The sequence below is a fragment of the Emydura macquarii genome, unplaced genomic scaffold (assembly GCF_026122565.2).
Source record: "Emydura macquarii macquarii isolate MOO-44397 ecotype Brisbane River unplaced genomic scaffold, CSIRO-AGI_Emac_v2 contig_771, whole genome shotgun sequence".
Lineage (NCBI taxonomy): Eukaryota > Metazoa > Chordata > Testudines > Chelidae > Emydura > Emydura macquarii.
In genome coordinates, this window is record NW_027130908.1 from 1 (window position 1) to 21,225 (window position 21,225).

Consider the following 21,225-nt stretch of genomic DNA (forward strand, 5'->3'; position numbering starts at 1 on the left):
TGATCGGGTCTCCACTTCTGCTCAGTTGATCCCGAAGAATTTATCCGGTGGTGCTGAATGTGCCGCTGTGAGTGAAGATAAACCCAGTGGTGGAAAAAAATGCTTTCTCCAGGGAAATTCAGAAGAATATAGATTTGGATATAACATCAAGAAGAATTTTGCCAAATTAATGTAGAAAGTTTATTCATATTGAGTAGGTGATTCCCATTTATCTTCTCCTTCGAGGAGTTGTGAAAGAGTTAACTCTTGTCCAGAGTCATAAGGGATGCAAGATTTCCCTACAGAAGGCTACTATTTATGAAGATGATGAGTCATAACTCAGTGTCTGTATTTAAATTAAAGCACGGTTCATAGTATTGGAAGATTGAATGAGAGGTAAGAATATTCCTCTTCCTTGCTTGCTTGCTTGCTTTCTCAAAATTCACACTTCTAAATTAATTTTTCTGTTCCTTTTAGGCTGGCATTTGAAAGTTTCTAAGAGTGCCAGGCATCAACACCTAGTGAAAATCAATGAGCTGAGTGATTAATTTATTTATACTCATTTGAAAATTGAGCTACATTTAATGTATGTGTTTTGTTTTATTTTTTATGCGGCTAAAGGCGCTTTGGGAGAATACACATTTCCTCCACTGTGTTTATGAACCTTGAACCATATTCTGATCTCAATTTTTCCAGTACAAATCCGATGTAAATTCACATAGATCAGTGGAGTTCCTTTGAATTTAATTGTAGTTGAGTCTAAAGTCAACGGAGATATAATGTGGTCACATTGAGATGATGGGTGAAAGACTCACAGCCTATTTTCTGTGTGCTCAAACGATTGTAATCAAATTTAAAATGTAATGCAAAGTGTGCCTTCTTTTTTAATTACTATTATATACCTAGGAAAATCATGGACGCTCCTCTACTGGAGCTTTTCAAAAGGAGGCTGGATAGCCATCTGTCTTGGATGCTTTAGACACAACAAATCCTGCATCTTGGCAGGGGGCTAGACTGGATGACCTATGCAGTTCCTTCTAACCCTATGGTTCTATGATTCTATTATTCTAAATTACTCTAATATGATGTCATGATTAGTTAGATTTGCTGGCGTTGAAGCTCTTCTCGTGTTCACCGTTTTTACAAATCAGTAACTCTATTGACTTCAGAGGAGATACTCCTGATTTATTTCCGGAGGAAGGAGAGGGAAATTAGCAGAAGCATAAAATAGTAATAAGACTAGAGAAGTCGGAAGACAGTAAATGGAGACAACAGTAATGCAGTAGGCAGTACTTATCAAATCATGCAAATGCTATTCTCTATAATGAAGCAAAATATCTACATAATGCCATGTAGCTTATCATAAAAATGAAATTTTGGAGAAGAGGATTCCTATCTCCTTTACACAAGTTGTATACTAGCGTAAAGCCAGTGAGTGGAGAATCAGCCCCATTGATTGCAGTAAGGTCACGGCTGATTTACACTAGCATGAGTTAATGGGGAAATCAAGCCTTTCATTTTGTGCATCTTGATTCCACCTAAACAAACATATTATGTTATGCTTTGTATTTTTTATATATTGTATGTGTTATATGCACTGAAAGTGTCCTACACTGCAACAGATATCATTTGTGCAATTGGTTTAGAAAGTGGAATATTGGTTATTAATAAGACTATTGGTGCACGAATGACGTTCATGATCGTATGGTGAACTCCTGTCTCATGCAGTTTCTGTAAAGAGCCCAAATGATTCAAGCACCCGTATTTGAGAACATTTAGAGTGTTATTTTTCCCCTTCTCCACTCAAATGTCTGGAGAATATAGATACAGTGGCTGAGACAGATTATTGTGCTAACTTTTTAATGTAGTTCATTTTGTTTATAAGTTGTGTGAAATGTCTAGAGTATCAAGAGAGATCTCTGTCTGTCTGTCTCTCTTTCTCTCTCTCTCTCTATATATATATGATTCAGTTGCCATAGTGGAGGAGTTTCTGTTGCAATTCCTGAAGCACACTTAATCTCTGTTGCTGCAGAAGGAACACTCAAGCAATGGAACCCAGAAATCACACCAGGGTGACCGAATTCATCATGCAGGGACTCTTTGACCATCCTCACCACCGGGGGTTCTTCTTCGGGCTATTCCTGTGCCTTTATACAGCTGCCATCATGGGCAATTCCCTGATCATTGTGGCTATTGTCCTCCACCCACCTCTCCACACCCCCATGTACTTCTTCATCGCCAACTTAGCCCTGGTCGACACTTTGTGCACTACCTCGGTTCTGCCCAAAATGCTGGAAAACATAATGCAGGAGAAGAAAACCATCTCCTTTGATGGCTGCATGGCTCAGATCTTTGTCTTAACATCGTCACTGGGGACGGAAGTTCTGCTGCTCACCGTCATGTCATACGACCGGTATGTAGCCATCTGCCACCCCTTGCGCTATGTAAAACTCATGAGGAAGGACATTTGCATCCTTTTAGCAGTCAGTGTCTGGGCTGTTGGTATCATCAATTCATTCATGAACATATTGCTCATGCTGCGCCTGGATTTCTGCGGGCCCCACCTCATACATCATTTCTTCTGTGAGTTCCCAACAGTAATGGCACTGTCCTGCAGCTCCACCTACATCAACGAAATTATGATGCTCATGGCTGACATCTTCCTGGCCATGGGGAACTTCCTGATGACCACTGTGTCCTACAGCTTCATCATCTTCACCATCCTGAAAATCCGGAGCTCCAAAGGGAAGAAGAGAGCCTTCTCCACCTGCTCCTCCCACCTTCTCGTGGTCACCTTGTACTACTCTACCATCATCTACGCCTACACCCAGCCAACCTCCAGTTACTCACTGGATAAGGACAAGATGGTAGCCATTATGTACACCCTAGTGACTCCCACCTTGAACCCTCTGATCTACAGTCTGCGTAATAAGGAAGTTAAAGTTGCCATCAGGAAGATCCTTCTGTTCGCCACGAAATAGGCCAGGTCCAAAAGTAGTGTAAATTATTGCAAACCTACGGTCTTAAATAGACTTACATTTGCAGTATGATGCATTCTTGTCAATGGAATTACAATGGTTTAGACCCACTTGGGATGTGTGGCACTGACTGCAATGCGGCTGTTGTGTTTTAGACTAGCTGAGGGTCAGACTCCATTGACCTCAGTAAGCTATGTAGTGTCATACTAGCTGGACTAAGGTACGTTTTTTATCACATTACTTCGTATGCGGTCTTGCTGAATTAGAAAATACTATTCTGTTCTCTTCCTCAATGAGTAACTATGATAACAAAATAAAACAGATTATCCGTCTGTTCACTAATTTCTTGCAAGACACTAAAAACCCAGAACATTTCATATGTGTTGAGATCTGGAAGTCATGTCATGGACTCAGGTCAGAGATTTTAAAAAAGCACTTTAGAATACATTTTTACAGGGGGTTGGACTAATTGACCTCCTGAGGTCCCTTCCAACTCTAATATTCTATGATTCTATGATTCTATCTCATTGTAAAAATACATTTTCAACTTTATAAATGGTTTTTTTCTGGAAAAGCCCTGTTGGCAATGTCTCAATCCCAAGAATGGGTAAGATATTAATCAAACAGTCGTTCACTGGTATACTAATAAACAATTCACTGAGGTCAGGGGTTTCACATCCAGTTATTGCTGGTGACTCCTTTTATAACCTTCATCATTGAATATCTTTTTGAAGCTTTTATTAAAGTCCCAGAAAAAAAACCATACAATGAAAACAATTTAGCTCTATGTAAAATAAAGTAGCAAGTAAGGATTTCATGGCAACAATTTCCTTTATTCTCTTTTCTTTTATCCACATAGAATCTTCTCTACGGAAAACATCTTTTTACAGAGGACTTTTTAAGGTATTAAAAGCGGTCTTAGCTGTCCCTTTTGGGGAGAAAATAGAATTTTGATGGTCATGAGTTGTTGTTGTTATTGGAGTCCAATCCTAACACAAGAAGGACACACATCAAAAAAGCAAAGATAGAGAATGCAACTTCTGTCTCTTCAGCTGACTCACACTTAAACCTCATGGCTAGAAAATCAAAGGCCCTGCACATGATCTGATCAGGCACACTGAGACCTGGCAAATGCTTGCCAGGATCTGGCTCTTTGAGGGGTTGCTTATATCTGTCTTTCTGGTCACAGGCTTTCAGCTCTGCAGCAAAGGTTTCGAACTGCTGGGGTCTCTAAGCCAGGCTCTTACTAGATAGAAGGCAAATTGAGAGGGGTAAGAAAGGGGAGAAACAAAGTAAGGAAGGAAAATGACACATGGGGTCGGGAATCCAAGGCTCATTTTTTCATGTTTTTTGGGATTTAGTCAATGCCAGCGGATGTGGGGGTGATGTCAGTTGGTTCCTTCTCTCTGTCCAGGTGTTGGTTTTGCAGAAGCTGGACAAAGAAGGTCTAACGATGTCATGGTGGAACCAGGGTCTTGGGAGTTGGTGGGGGCAACCACCAGGACGGTAAAGCTCTCTTCTTCCATCTTACCCATTCCCTTCTGACTCCATGGAGTGACGAGCCAGAGCCTAGTCCCATCAGCATTCACCAATCAGTTTGGTGATTTCAACTGTAAACATTTCCACCCATTGCTAGAATCTTTTGGCTCTTTGCCCTGACAATCTGTGAATGACAATCTGTTTGTACCAATCCGAGTACCAATCCACTTTTGCTGATTTCCAGAAACAATTTTTGTTCTATTGGGATGAGCTCTTTTTTTCTAGCTAGCTGATGTCTATAGAGCTATTCCAATTTACTCCAGCATGGATCTAGTCTTGTGTTTTAGGTCATTTCACCACGATTTGGTGGATTCTCCCTCTAGAAATCTAGGTTGGTTGTTTTCTTCTAAAAGATTTTCTATAGGTCAGACAAAAGTTAATTCAAGGAAGTCTCATGGTCTTTGTTATTCAGGAGGTCAGAATAGATTATTAAAGTGGCCCTTTCTAGCCTTATAATATGTGAATCTATAAACTTACAGCTGTGCGAAATGGGTCTGTACAGAGGCATTTTAGCAATTAGCCAGGTGTCCAAGCCACTGCCAATTATCGTGATGGACTACCAATTATCCTGCTTGCTGCTTTTACCCATTTTCAGGCCTTTTCAGGAACTTAGCATAAGTAGGCAACCAGGAGAGGGGTGGGTTAGACAATGAACCTGTGAAATGAGCCTGGCTTTATGGATTCTTTCTTTATGAATATGCTGGGGCAGATGTCTGTGAAAAGCAGGAGGTCTGGATATATTTTCAAACTGCAGCTCAAGATTGCTTGCTTAACAATTTTTTTTCTTAGTGCCATATCTGTAACTTTTGCTTCGGCCCAATGATTGATGTGTTTCGACAGCCATGTAACATTTTCTTGATTGACATGTCTCTGTAACTTTTGGGGTAGAAGAGGGAGATAGTGAGTCTGAGTCATCAGATCACTTTGTGGACACATCGAAAGATCTCCAGGAACAGACGGAAGGACCGGCCATCTGGAAATCTGTAACTGAATCACCTGAACACTGCCTCAGACTTGTGGGGGTAACTCTCAAGTGCCCTGACATTCGGGGTGCTCTAATACCTATCGAATGTGTATATGCTTAAGATTAATAAACTGAAGCTTAGGCAAAGGAATTCTAATGGAACAGCCTAATTTGGGAATTAACTAATCTTGACTACTAGCGGTCAATATGCCCAATGGCTTGTGAAGGGATGTGCGATGGGGTGGGTTCTGAGTTACTACAGAGCATTCTTTCTTGGGTGTCTGGCTGGTGAGTCTTGCCCACTGGCTCAGGGTTAAGCTGATCACATATTTGGGGTTGGGAAGGAATTTCCCCCTAGGGCACATTGGCAGAAGCCTTGGGGCATTTTCACCTTCCTCTGCAGCATGGGGCACAGGTCACTTGCTGGTGGATTCTCTGTATCATGAAGTCTTTAAACCCTGATTTGAGGACTTCAATAACTCAGCCATAGGATAGGGGTCTATTGCTGGAGTGGGTGGGTGAGGTTCTGTGGCCTGCGTTGTGCAGAAGGTCAGACTAGATGATCACAATGGTCTCTTCTGACCTTGAAGTCTATGATGGGAATTGCTGGAGGATGATAAAATAAAGCATTGAAGTTAAAGCACTTGGTTTGGATTTGCCTTTTGGCAGCCATATAGCAGACAGAGATACTGCATTTCTTTTTGATTTGTTGCCTGATACCAACTTGCAGAGACTAAAAGTTGCTGGGGTCTAGGAACCCTGGGCAACAGGTCTATTAAGCCTAATTCTCACGTCAGTGAAACAACTTTACATCACTCTGGCAGTGGAAACATTATCCCAGACTTTGACATTCCTGTATGTCTCACAGAAGTTGATAGCACTGCAGTCAGCCATTTTTTATGTCCAACCACTGCCAGCTGAACACCAAATACCACATAGCGAGGAATAATCTTAGGCCTTTGAGAGGTGAGATCAAAAGCTACATCCTTGCATTTTGCTAATCAAAATGGAGGATGGGACAGAAAGTTAACAAATTATAGGTATGGAAGACAGTGAGTGAATAGCAACTTTTGTTTTCAGTGCTCCTGACATATTATTGTTATGAATAGAAATAGTAGAAATGTTTTAAAATAATAAGTAGTTTATTAAAATTTAAAACATTGATGACGATCGAAAGTTATTATGCAGCCCCACGAGGAGTCATTATAGCTTATATGCTTTGTTAAAGTTAGCTATTAAAAATTAAGTGAAAGAATTTGCTTTGAAGCAGTCCAAGAGAGCTTTTCTTCAAGCAAGGAGCTGACATCTAAACTGCCATCAGCTGGACGGAAAAAGGGCTCCTGGAAACTCGACTGGCGATCACTCAGAACCATCTCAGACTATGGGCAACTATATCTGAAACATCCTAAACCTATTGCGTGCGCGTGTGTGCTTAAAATCTAATAAATAGTCATTTAAATAAGAGGACACTTACTTGTATCAATCATTTATCAGACGGATGAGCTGTGTCCCCATTCATTTATTCCTGACACCTCCTAAATGGAAATAGTTACGTTACCACTGCTTTGGGTTTCAAAAACCCCGAGTAACAGAAAGGGGCTTTAAAATGGGAGTCAGTTATATTTATTCTTACTTTGAGGTGCGTATATATTACTGGAGTTGACATGAAATCCTTACTTAATACTTTATTTTACATAGAGCTAGACAGCTTTTTTTTGTATGTTTTTTTTTTCTGGAATTTTATTAAAAGATTTACAGAGATATTTGATGATGGAGGTTATTATAGTAGTCAGCAGAAATAACTAACATGAAACCCCTGCACTCCATGAATTGTTTATTATTGTAACAGTAAAACACCATTTGATTAATATATTATCCATTGTTGGGATTGAGAAATTGCCTTATTAATACAACAGGTGTTTTGGGTAAAAAAAAAAGCAACTTCTAAAGCTGAAAGTGTATTTTTATCATGAAATAAAAACATATTCCAATATAAATTGCTTTATTAAAATCTTTGGCCTAAAACAGGCCAGGATACCTCCAGATCTCAAGAGATATGTGACTGAAAAATTATGACTTTTTAATGTCTCACAAGAAATTAGTGAACAGACAGTCAGTTTAATTTTGTTATCATACTCACTCACTGAGGAATAAAATATTCTGATTCAGAGAGGCTGATTGTGAAGTAATGTGCTAAATGTCTAGCTGGCAGACGGTAACAAGCGGAGTATCCCAGGGGTTGGTACTTGGTCAAGTCCTGTTCAACATCTTCATTAATGATCTGGAGGATGGGGTAGTTTGCACCCTCAGCACGTTTGCAGATGACACTCAGCTAGGGGGAGTGGTAGATTCCCTGGATGTCCAGAATAAGATACAGAGTGACTTAGAAAAATTAGACAATTGGGCCAAAAGAAATCCGATGAAGTTCAACAAGGACAAGTGAAGAGTTCTGCACTTAGGATGGAAGAATCCCATGCACAGCTATAGACTGGGGAATGACAGGCTAGGCAGCAGTTCTGCAGAAAAGGACTTGGGGGTTGCAGTGGATAAGAAGCTGGATATGAGTCAGTAGTGTGCCCTGGTTGCCAAGAAGGCTAATAATATACTGGGCTGCATTAGTAGGAGCATTGCCAGCAGATAGAGGGAAGTGATTATACCTGTCTGTTCGACACTTGTGAGGCCGCTTTTGGAGTATTGTGTCCAGTTTTGGACTCCCCCCACTACAAAAAGGATGTGGACAAGTTGAAGAGAGTCCAGCGGAGGGCAACAAAAATGATGAGGGGGCTGGAGCACAAGACTTATGAGGAGAGGCTGAGGGAACTAGGCTTGTTTATTCTGCAGAAGAGAAGAATGAGGGGGGATTTGATAGCAGCTTTAACTACCTGAAAGGGGGTTCCAGGGAGGATGGAGCTAGGCTGTTCTCGATGGTGGCAGATGACAGAACAAGGAGCAACGGTCTCAAGTTGCAGGGCGGGAGGTCTAGGTTGGATATTAGGAAAATCTTTTTCACTAGGAGGGTGGTGAAGCACTGGAATGGGTTACCTAGGGAGATGGTGGAATCTCCATCGTTAGAGGTTTTTAAGGCCCATATTGACAAAGCCCAGGCTGGGATGCTTTAGTTGGAGTTGGTCCTGCTTTGAGCAGGATGTTGGACCTTCTGAGGTCTCGTCCAACCCTTCTACGATTTTATGATTCTAAACAATGGGCCAGATTTTATAGATATTTAGGCACCTAAAGGGATTTTCAGAAGCATCTGGGCACAAAGTGGCAATGAGTATTAGGTGCCTGCATGCTTTGGAAAATCTCATTGGTTCTTAAACACCATAAAAGATTAGTCCAACGTGCCTTAATCCAGCTAGTGTCACTCAACATAGCTCCACTGATGTCAATGCAACACATTCCCAGAGGGTAGAAATCGTTATAGTTGCATTGAAATGAATGCACCAGTGTAAATTTATGTTTATTGAAGTCTTTAGTATTGCAATAATTTACACCACTTTTGGACCTGCCCTGGAAGGGATAAGGTGGGTAACAACCAGGTTCACGCTTAGAAAAGTTACTATTTAGTGGTGAATGGAAGGATTTTCCTCATAGCGACTTTAACTTCCTTATTACGCAGACTGTAGATCAGAGGGTTCAAGGTAGGAGTCACTAGGGTGTACATAATGGCTACCATCTTGTCCTTATCCAGTGAGTAACTGGAGGTTGGCCGGATGTAGGTGTAGATGATAGTGGAGTAGTACAAGGTGACCACGAGAAGGTGGGAGGAGCAGGTGGAGAAGGCTCTCTTCTTCCCTTTGGAGCTCTGGATTTTCAGGATGGTGAAGATGATGAAGCTATAGGACACAGTGGTCAGCAGGAAGTTCCCCATGGCCAGGAAGATGTCTGCCATGAAGATCATAATTTCGTTGAGGTAGGTGGAGCTGCAGGACAGTGCCAGCATTGGTGGAATCTCGCAGAAGAAATGATGTATGAGGTTGGGTCCGCAGAAATCCAGGCGCAGTATAAGCAGCGTGTGCACCAATGAATTGATGGTACCGACAGCCCAGACACCAGCTGCAAAACTGATGCAAATGTCCTTGCTCATGAGGTTTACATAGCGCAAGGGGTGGCAGATGGCCACATACCGGTCGTATGACATGGCAGTGAGGAGTACAAGCTCTGTGCCCGATGACAAAGTGAAGGCAAAAAGCTGGGCCATACAGCTATCAAAGGAGATGGTTTTCTTCTCCTGCATCATGTTTTCCAGCATTTTGGGCAGAACCGCGGTAGTGCACAAAATGTCGACCAGGGCTAAGTTGGCGATGAAGAAGTACATGGGAGTGTGAAGAGGTGGGTGGATGACAATGGCCTCAATGATCAGGGAATTGCCCATGATGGCAGCTGTAAAAAGGCACAGGAATAACCCAAAGAAGAGCCGCAGGTGGTGAGGGCGGTCAAAGAGTCCTTGCATGATGAATTCGGTCACCCTGGTGTGGTTACCAGGTTCCATTGCTTGAGTGTTCTTTCTGTAGCAACTAAGATTAAAGTTGTTGTCAGGTGTTACATCAGAAATTACAGCACTTTAGCAATTAGAAAGACTTAGATAGCTAGCTAGATAGATAGATCTCTTTTTACACTCTAGACATTTCACACATCATATAAACAAACTGAGCTACATTAAAATATATTAGCACAGTAAACTGTCTCAGCAACTGAATGTATATTCTCCTGCCATTTAACTATAGATTGGGGAGAATAATATCCAAGATGTTCTCAGATAGAGGCGTGTGAAATCAGCTGGACTATTTGCATAAATTACATGAGTTAGATGTTCACAATATGATCTCGAATGTCATTGATTACACCAGAAGCCTTGTTAGTAACCAAGGTTCCACTTTCTACACTAATTTCACAAAATATATCTGTTGCAGTGTAAGACATTTTTTAGTATATTTAACATATATCTATTATACCAAGCATAACGTAAGAATAAGTAATTTAGGTGGAATTAAGATGCACAAAATAAAGGTCTTGATTTCCCTGTAACTCATGATGGTTTAAACCAGCCTTAACTCCATTTCAATTAAGGGGCTAATTTTCCACTCCTGAAATACATCAAATATAATCAAGACTCCCAAATATTTTTATGATAAACTACATGGCAATATATACGTGTTGCTTTATTATTAGGCATAGTATTAGCGTGATTTCACAAGAACTCCCTACTGTATTATAGATAAGTTTCCCTTCACTGTCTTCAGACTTCTCTTGTCTTATCACTGCTTTACTGCTTCTGTTGATTTTCCTCTCACTCCTTCTGGAATAAATCAGGAGTATCTCCTTTGAAGTCAATAGAGATATTGTATTGTAAAAAGGATGAAAAAGAGAACACTATCTGCGCTAACAAATCTAACTAATCATGAGATCATAATTGATTATTTTATCATATTTCATATTAAAGTATTTTGTAAGAAAAATTGTCACTGTTTACATCACGTCTCAAATTTGATTGCAAACTTTTGAGGATACAGACAGTAGATCATGAATCTTCAACCCCTCCCATCAATATCACAATATTTTAACTCCACTGACTTTCGGCTCGACTACAATTAAATTCAAAAGGACTGACCTGATGTATGTGAATTTACATCAGATTTGTATTGATCAGATTATGGTCCAAGATTTATAAACACAGTTGTGGAAATGTGTATTCCTGCAAAGAACAACTAGCCAATTTACAAAAAATATAATAAACCATATAAATTAAATGTTGCTCGACTTCCGAAAGAGGATGAAGGGATTAATTACTTAACTCTGATTGAATTTCATTGGGAGTTGGTACCTCACACACTTAGAAACTTTTCAAAATATCAGCCTAAAGAAATCAGAAAATTTCATTTAGATTCACAAATTGATAGAAAGCAAGAGAATAAGAGGGGAAAACCAGCCAGCAAGCAAAAGGAATATTCTTACCTATCATTCAGTCTTCAAGCACAATAAACCAAGCTGTAATTTAAATACAGACTCTGAGTGAGTTATGACTTCTTGAAGATTATTTATTGTTCTTCATATATACTAACTGTCTGTAGGGACAGCATGCATCCCTTGTGAATCTGGCAAGATTTAACTCTCAAACAAGACCTCAAAGGAGAAGGCAAATGAAACTCATCTAAAATAGTACAAATAAACTTTCTACATTAAGCTGACGGAATTCCTATTGATGTTACATCCAAATGTGTATTCTTATTCATTTTCAAGGAGAAAGCATCATTTCCACTAAGGTGTTTCTTTCTGAACATACTGGTACCAATAGAATAGATTCAATATTAATCAGTCAGGCTGAGTGGATAAGCTCTCAGGGTGAAATCCTAGCTTTATTGATGAGAGTCAATAGGAACATTGATCATGGCTTCAATGGAGTCTGTATATCACCCTCAGACTTCTTCTAATATCAATGATCCTTAGTGTACAACAGATCATATGAGCTGGCTTCTCATGCTAGAACACCTCCAGTGTCTTCAATAATACAACTAATAGGCCAGTTTCCGATAACATTGTGTTGTGTCTTTCTTCTCCATTGGTCCTGTGATGTCAATGGGACAGATATTCAGCTGATGAAAATCAGCATAGTTCCATTCACAGTCAATGAGACAGATCCAGAGTTAGGGTAAATCAGCTTTGCTCCATCAAAGTCAACAGGCCAGATTCCCAATGAGTGTAAATCAACATAACTCCTTCAAAGTCAATGGTCCAAACCAGCAAAGCTCCATTGACTTGGCTTCGTCGTACAGTGGTTGAGGATTGAATTGAGCTAGGCAGGTGTCACTGTATGCAAACACTGAAGGTAGTGCAGTTGTTGAAATGTTAATAAAAGCCAAATTTGATTTACACAGTAATCTGATTTAGGAAAAAACATCCATACTGAGTTTCAGATCAGAGAGAGGTTTTGCAGGGTTGGTGTAGGCTGGTGGCACAGTCCAGCCAGGGTGTTGTGATCCTTCCTCGGGCCCAGGCTCCAAGAAAGGCCACAGTTCCTTAGCCTAGGGGAATAAGTGGTGCCAATTACAAGTGTTTAGCCCTGGCCCCTGGCGGGGCGGGCTTCTTTCACGGTCTGTAGCCCTCTGGCCCTCACGTAGGGCAGGGCAGGTAAGGAGTCTATAGCCCCAGCCTTTCAACAGGTGGGGCTGTTAAGCAGTCTGGTGCTCCCGGCCCTCAGGTAGGCAACCTTCCCTCAGGCAGGGCTAGCAAGCAGTCTGGTGTCCTTGGGTAGGCAAGTTCCCAAGGAAGCCAAGCACTCCCGGGGCAGTTAGGGAAGGGGGTGGAGGGGATGCAGGCCCACCCAACTACACTGCATCCCAGCCTAGGGCCTTATCAGTGTCAAATCAGTTTGCCACTGAGTCAGCAGGGATCCAGCTGCAACACGCTGACTGGTTTAGCCCCTGACTCAGCCACTCTCTAATCGGCTGTCCCTGAGCTACTTCCTCCTACCCTGCCCCCGGGTACTTGCATCCAGTCGTCTCCCTCCGGGTCACTGGGATAGATGGTGAGCAGGAGTCCCACCAGTCCCTCACTGGTCAAGGCCTGGGTCAGTCCTAGATCGCAGCCTCTGGGAAGATACGTCTGTCTCCAGCGGCAGCTTCCCCCTGACTGAGTTGCTAGGCCAGCCTTTTATACTGGCCCTTCCTGTTCTGGCTCCGCCCCTTTTTCCCAGGTTGTTTGGCCTGCAGGACCTTGTTTTGTTCAGCAGGGGTGTCGCGACCGTTCCTCGGACCCAGGCTCTGAGGAAGACCACAGCGCCTTGCTACAGGTGGCTATAACAAGGGGACATACTTTTTACTTGTACAGACCCTGTTCCAGCCAGGTACTTATGCACGTGGTTGACTTTGAGCATATGAGCCAACTCCTTGACCTCAGTGGACCATTCATGCTTAAACAGATCAGCTGTTAGATCAGGACCATAAATGTGATCCAGAGCTATGGTGTCATCATGCTTATGGAGACCCATTGTGTCAATTAAGTAAAATGGATCCTCAGGAAAAAAAATGACACTGCCATTCTTCTATACTTTTTTTGAAAAGTCAACTCTTCTTGGACATTTGCTCAGCCCCACAGTATGAGAGCTTCTTGTATCTCACTGAACAGAATGTACATCTCCAACAATTCTTCTAATATGTCATATTTTTCAAACTTTATCAAATATTCACTCATAGAGCTAAGCCCAGATGAGACCATTAGATCATCTGGTCTGACTTCCTGTATATCACAGGCCAGCTAATTTCACCCAGTTACACCTTTACTGAGCCCACATTCCTTAGGCTTCTTTGGAAAGCCCAACCATTATTAGTTATTTGTCTTGTCAGTGTTCATTTCTCCTTTATTGTCTTGGGCTGGGATTTTCAAAGGTGCATAAAGGGATGAGGCACCCAATTCCCATTGGATTTAAATGGGATTTGGGTACCTAACTCCCCTAAGTACCTTTGGAGAGCTCACTTTTCTCCCACTATTACAACTCTCCTCAGATAAGGACCTGGGGACTGATTTAATGTCCATTGAAGTCAGCAGAAAGACATTTCAATGCTTTCAGTGAGTTTTGGATCAGACGCATAGTTATCACCCAGTAGTAAATGGCATCAGTAAATACTCAATCTTAGGCTGACCAGTGGCTCTTGGTATCTAAGTTTGTGTTTCCCATTGATCATTCCCGGGACCTACATGTCACCGCGCACATCCATGGACACAGTGAAAACACTCAATTCCCATTCATCTCAATGAAACCTCCGAGTTTTGAACACTCAGGGGGCGAGGCGAGATTTTTTCTTAAGTACCAATGTTATTTAGAGACATAGTCCAACTTACTTCCAATGGTATTTGTACTCCTAAATCATTTATGTGCTTTTGTAAACTCCCACTAAGATCCTGATCCAGGCAAGGTTTACTAGAATGAACACATAGAATCACAGAAGATCAGGGTTGCAAGACACCTCAGGAGGTCATCTAATCCAACCCCCTGCTCAAAGCAGGGCCAATCCCAATCATGAATTACTTACTGGATCAGATCAAGAGTTCACTGTTGCTTGTTAGGTAAAGAATTACTTTCCTGTTTGCTGGTTTGCTTTCTTTACCTCTGCTATAGAGGGATTTCTCCCCATAATTGTCTTGAACAAACTTTAAGCCCTATTGCAGAATGGATATGTGGTGGCAACCCCAAGTTCTCATTCATTTGCTTCGTGTTATGTTCTTTAGCTATTTAGAACATGTGTTGCCTGTATGTGAAGGAAAAATACTTGTCAGCCAACTAGATTTTTTAAATTGGCCTGGCAAATTTGCCATGCACAAATTTCCTTTCATAGGAAGAAATCCTGCATTGCCATGCAATCAATGCAATGGTTGCTGCTAACGATAACAATGATGATGATGATTAAAAATAATGATATTTTAATTCTCCATCAACATATTAATTCACTTCATACCAATGATAGATAGATAGATGTTTATATATTTTGACTGAGAGTGAGAGAAGAAGAGAGAGAAGTTTTCAATGTGACTACAACCATACATATACTCATCTTATATAAGGATGGGAGAAATCTCCCTAGATAATCTATGTGTCTACATACTGCCATACTCAATGAATAGCAACTTACTTTTTTATGTCTGTACTCTGCCGAGACCAGAGGATTCGTGGTTTGAGATCTCGGTAGCGAGAAAAGAGCAGTTGGGCAAGCCAGTGCCCACAAGATTTGTTTATTTAAGCTGCTAGCCATACAATTCGAACGCTTACCAAAATGAGAGAGGGAAGCCCCCTTCTCCCTTAAGTGTGCTGCCCCAGAAGCGAACCTGCCACGTGGCACCCTCGCAGACTATGGGTCCACAGAGAGCTTCACAGCAGTGTGTCATCCCTTACCCTGATATAACCTTTTCCCTCATCCTGACAATCTGCCTATTGGTTACTTTCTAATTCAATGAGTGATTGGTTGCTGGCACTTGTTATTCATCTTACTATTGGTGTCCTTCCAGCACCCAATCCGCTATAAGCTGTGGGCACTTGTTTTCTTCCTTAGCTGCTTCAAACCAGTTTTGCGGTTAGCATACTTCTGCTTTATCTCGGGGTCAGATCTAGGCCATCGGAACAACTCTTGCCACTGTGCAAGATTCACGTTACGATGTCTTCCACGCCCTACAATGTCCCTGTAGTTATAATGAGCAACTCATAAAGTTCCCACACAACATGAACAAGAGTGCAAGAAAGTTGTCTGTGTAGACGAGGGCAGGAAAGAGTGGCCAATAAAGTGGTAGGAATTCCGTAGTCCCCAGCATAGACCATTTGCAACCCAAACAGTCCTCACTTGTTCCCACGCTAATATTTACTTTGTCCAAATCCAAGCTTTTCAATTTTACTGAAGTGGGATCATACCTGTCCAAGGGACTTAAAGAGTGTTTCGTTCACCTGGGATGTTGGGATTAGTAGTATTCAAGGGTATTCGAGTATCGAGGCTATTGTTCACTTTACATTCCACTGTCATCTATGGGAAGTTTCCGTGCTAATTATCAAACTAATTATCAAACACAACTAATTATCAAATAGTAGTCAGGTTCTGCCTGTAATTTTCAAAGCAGCCTAATGGATTTAGGTGCCCAATTCCATTCAAAATCCCAGCTGTGGCTTCTACCCCGTTGAAAGATACAAGGGTGAGATTTTAAAGAGCATATAAGTGATTTGGGAGCACAAATTCCATTGAAAGCACACTGGTAAATCCTTGTTGCATGTCTGAGTTCCATCCTCCCTGAATCTAGAACTAGAATCTTAGATATTAAGGCCTATCTCCTGAGCTTTGGGGAAATGTGAACCCAAATCACAGAATCATAGAATATGAGGGTTGGAAGGGACCTCAGGAGGTCATCTAGTCCAACCCCCTACTCAAAGCAGGACCAACCTCATCTAAATCACCTCAGCTAGGGCTTTGTCAAGTCGGTCCTTGAAAACTTCTAAGGATGGAGACTCCACCACCTCCCTAAGTATCTCATTCCAATGCTTCACCACACTCCTACTGAAATAGCTTTTCTTAATATCCAACCTAGACCTCCTCTTTGCCCACAACTTGAGACCACTGCTCCTTGTTCTGTCATCTGCCACCACTAAGAACAGCCTTGCTCCATCCTCCCTGGAACCCCTCTTCAGGTAGTTGAAGGCCTCTATCAAATCCCCCTTCACTCTTCTCCTCTGTGGACTAAATAAGCCTAGTTCCCTCAGCCTCTCCACAGAAGTCATGTGCTCCAGCCCCCTGATCATTTTCATTGCCCTCAGCTGGACTCTCTCCAGCTTCTCCACATCCTTTTTGAAAGATATAGTTAAGCCGACCTGTCTTTGCAAGGTAGAACAGGGCTAAGATTCATAGATTCGGAGATTCAATGGCCAGAAAAGAGTACTGAGATCATCTAGTCTGACTTCCTTATCAATCCTAGCCAGATAACTTCCCCAGGATAATTCCTGTTGAACTGGAGCAGATCTTCAACCACTTTGTTCTGAAAAGGTTGGCTTGGGTCAGTGTGTTCACAGGCACCATGCTCATTGTGGCCTGCTGCATTATCATAGTTGAGATATAGGGTTCTGTATTCTGGGCATACAGGTTGAGAGTGGGAGAACCACAGGATCCCACTGCAGGACAGGTGAAGGCAAGAGACCTGTAACCTGGAGAGACCAGAGAAGGGTCAATGGTGAAGTCATGACAAACGTTCTGCCAGTGAAACTCTCTGTGGAATTTAAGGTATGCAGAATGTCAATGCAGATACAGGGTGCCTAGAGCAAAGCTTCAAATCTTGAAAAAAAAATACATCGAGAACTTTAATGCACAATGGGAGGCAGGAAAAACTGGCACCTCCTTGCCGGCCGTTTGGATCATTACTTATTCCAAGGGAAGGATATCTCCTACGGTGCCATCTGTACCACTAACTGCAGTACAACACCCCCAAATCCTGTGCTGGGGCATTTGAGTCAAATCTGATTCGTAAAGGGAAGGGCGTTCTACTTAGCCCCCGGCCCCGCTCCCAGAAACACAGCACCCCCTAGTGCTGTATAATGACAATCAGGGCTTTTCTCAGAGCCTTTTTCATCTCTCTGTTCCTGAGACTATAAATCATAGGATTTATCAAGGGGGTGACCACTGTGTAAAACACGGACACTATTTTGCCTAGGTTGAAGGACTTATTGACCCCCCGCCGGACATACATGAAGATGATGGTCCCATAATAGATGGAAACCACGGCAAGGTGGGATGCACAGGTGGAGAAGGGTTTCCTCCACTCCTTGCCTGAAGACATCTTGAGAAGAGCACCTACAATGTGCACGTAAGAAGCTATGGTGAAGGTGAAGGAGCACAGGATGACAACAGAGGAGATCGTGTATCCGGCCATTTGCTGGACATAGGTGTCGGCTCAGGAGAGTCGGAAGAGCGGGTCTGCATCACAGAAGAAATGATCTATCTTGTTAGGGCCACAGAAGGGGAGTTTGGAAATCATGAGGGTGGGTAGCAAGGGGGAGAGGAAGCCACAGACCCAACAGGCAATGGCCAGGTTGATATAGAGCTGGTGGCTCATGAGACTGCTGTATTGCAATGGATTACATATGGCCAAATATCGATCATAGGCCATGGCGGCCAAAAGGAAGCATTCAGTGGCCCCTAGAGAGAAGAAGAAGTAGTATTGAGCAATGCAGCCAGCCACGGTGATGCTCGATCTTCTGGACAGGAAGTTGGCGAGCATCTTTGGGACAGTGACCGAAGTGTAGAAGACCTCCAGGCAGGATAAGTTGCTGAGGAAAAAGTACATGGGCGTGTGAAGTCGAGGATCAAACAGAGTCAGTGCCACAATGAGGCAGTTCCCAGCCAGGGAGATGGTGTAGATGGTTAGAAAGACCAGGAATAGGGACATTTTCACCACCCATTGGCTACTGAATCCCAGTAACATGAATTCTCTCACCACTGTTTGGTTGTCCTGTTCCATGTTTCCATTATTCTTGAAACCTGAGAGAACCACAGAATGACAGACGTTAGAGATGTGATGACTCAAATGCTATACCAGCCATAAGTTGTAGCAAATTTAGGAAAAGAGAGAGAGAAAGAAAGAGAGATAAAAAAAGGGAGAGATGCCATTCTGGTTTCAATCTTTGTATAGATTAGGGCTGACAATTAATCACAGTTAAAACAAGCAATTAACACAAAATAAATTAACTACAATCACAAAATTAATTACAATTAATTAATTCATTACAATTATAATTAACTACACAAATAATTGTGATGAATCACAGTTTTAATCACACCATTAAAGAATAATAGGATACCAATTTCAATTTAATATAAATATTTTTGGATGTTTTCCAACATTTTCAAATGTACTAATTTCAGTCACAACACAGAATACAAAGAGTACAGTGCTCACTTTATATTATTATTTTTTATTACAAATATGTGGGATGTAAAAAAGATAAACAAAAGAAATAGCATTTTTCAATTCACCTCATACAAGTATGGTAGTGCGATCTCTTTATCATGAAAGTGCAACTTACAATGTAGATTTTTTTTTACATAACTGCCCTCAAATACAAAACAATGTAAAACTTTAGCGTCTGTAAATCCACTCAGTCCTACTTCTTGTTCAGCCAATTGCTAAGACAAACAAGTTGGTTCACATTTACGGGAGATAATCTGGCCCGCTTCTTATTTACAGTGTCACCTGAAAGTGAGAACAGGCATTGGCATGGCACTGTTGTAGCCAGCGTTACAAGGTATTCACATGCCAGATATGCTAAACATTCATCTGCCCCTTCATTCTTCTTTTTTTTAATCTTTCTACAGTGCAAATATTTGTAATAAAAGGTCACATAAAGTGAGCACTGTACTTTGTATTCTGTGTTGCAATTGAAATCAATATATTTGAAAATGTAGAAAAACATCCACAAGTAGTTATAATAAATTTAAATTGGCATTCTATTATTGTTGAACAGTGTGATTAAAACTGTGATTAATGGCAGCTATTTCTTTAATCTTGCAATCAATTGCGATTTTCTGTTTTTATCGTTTGACGGCCATAGTATAGATAACATGATTGAAAAGAATATCAGAATTGTCGCTGAATTTTTGGTTTACTGAAAAATGGAGCTGTGGTAAATGACATTGTTAAATACTATAAACACATATGAATAAAAGATTACTTTGAGCCAGGTAGCTACAGCCTGGTTAGCCTGACATAAATCCTGGACAAAATAACTGAAAGGCTGACACAGGATTAAACTGATACAGTAGGAATATTTATTTAAAGAAGATTAAGGATTTAAATAGAAACAAGAAGGTGTGGTGGAAATGAATACAACAGAAAACAAAATCATAAAACGCAAACCTGATTGTTTGACTCTCGTCTCTGATGGTTTTGACTATGCCAAGGGTAGACAATAGAACTTTGCATTACCCCACATGTTTTCTATGGAGGGGTGACAAACTCCCTCTTCCTTGAATCATCACTGAGATACATTACCTCCTGGTGACTAATTTCTACTCCTCCTCTGTCGGGCCTGCTTTCAATATCAATACATTATTCCTTAAATATTATCCATACATATATCTTGCAATGCTGGTGAGTTTGCCAAGTCGTGAGCTTTCTGTAGATACCTGGCATGTTACTCATTATGGATAAAAATACCGCATAAAAAGTGTCTTTGGTGTAGTGAGTTTGCCAGGTCTAGGGTGAGAATTGTGTGCAAAGAACAGGAAACTCTCAGCCATGGGGTCTCTGAGTGACAGAGGGCGATTAGCCAGTGGGACAGACTATCAAGGGAAGTGGTGGATTCTTTTGGCTCATCTACACTAAAAGGTTAGGTCGACCAAGCTACCTCACGCAAAGCTGTGAAAAAATTCACGCCCTGTGCAGCATAATGAAGTCGACCTGAGCCCCAGTATAGATGCCACTAGGCTGACGGAAGAATCCTCCATTGACCTAATTACTGCCTTTTGGAGAGGTGGATGCAGGACAGTGGAGGATCTTCCATTGGTGTGATAAGTATCTACACTATACGTAGTGTTGTAGCTCTGTTACTGTAACATTTCCAACGTAGCCATAGCCTAGGTGTTATGGGGTCTTCAGATTCAGACTAGATGCCTTTCTGGAGTGTGAGCTTTAGCCAAACACAAGTGGTTGGGTAACTGGATGAAATTTAATGACCGGTGATCTACAAGAGGTCAGACTAGATGACCCCATGGTCCCTTGTGACCTTAAACTCTATGGATCTATTAAACATTTAAGAAAAATATTGTGAAAAATGTCATAAAATTGGAAATTGGCTCCATATCAATCAAGTACAAAGTTTCAAAATTTAACCTTAAGTTGGACCAGCTCTACTCACCAACACATGTATGGACTATTTTTTTGGGGGTGGGTGGATCTTGGGGAGGGGCTAAAATCAGATGAGTAGAATCGCTAATCATATATAATTTTCCTTTCTTCTCACTGGAGACTTCAAACTCAATGCAATCTTCTCATGGCAGAAATTAATGCATGGATTCTCAAAGGCATCCACTCTCCCCATTGAAGGAACAAATCTATTGCCTTTGAGCTGAAATATTATAACATTTCCTGCACAGATTCATTAGGGTCTACTGAATACATAAGAAACAAAACAAAAGGCTACTGTTCCATCACCGACTATGGAATGATCAATTTTGTCTAGCAGATAAGTCACCGGACTGTGTCAGAGGACCTAGGTCACCTTCCCAGCTCCAGGCATCTCCATCT

The 21,225-nt window shown here is 41.5% G+C and overlaps 3 protein-coding genes across 3 annotated transcripts; 1 reads left to right on the forward strand and 2 right to left on the reverse strand.

The window, feature by feature from the left end:
- The first annotated feature begins 2,027 nt into the window (after window positions 1-2,027).
- On the forward strand, window positions 2,028-2,960 carry LOC137149579 (olfactory receptor 13A1-like). Its single transcript, XM_067543092.1, has one exon. The coding sequence runs from the start codon at window positions 2,028-2,030 to the stop codon at window positions 2,958-2,960; it is 933 nt and encodes a 310-aa protein (XP_067399193.1).
- A 6,059-nt stretch (window positions 2,961-9,019) lies between these two features.
- LOC137149580 (olfactory receptor 13G1-like) lies at window positions 9,020-9,952 on the reverse strand. The gene has a single exon (XM_067543093.1). The coding sequence runs from the start codon at window positions 9,950-9,952 to the stop codon at window positions 9,020-9,022; it is 933 nt and encodes a 310-aa protein (XP_067399194.1).
- Window positions 9,953-17,505: 7,553 nt separating this feature from the next.
- LOC137149578 (olfactory receptor 11H2-like) lies at window positions 17,506-18,441 on the reverse strand. Its single transcript, XM_067543091.1, is given in 1 exon segment — window positions 17,506-18,441. A coding segment is annotated over 1 exon segment (936 nt).
- Window positions 18,442-21,225: the final 2,784 nt, after the last annotated feature.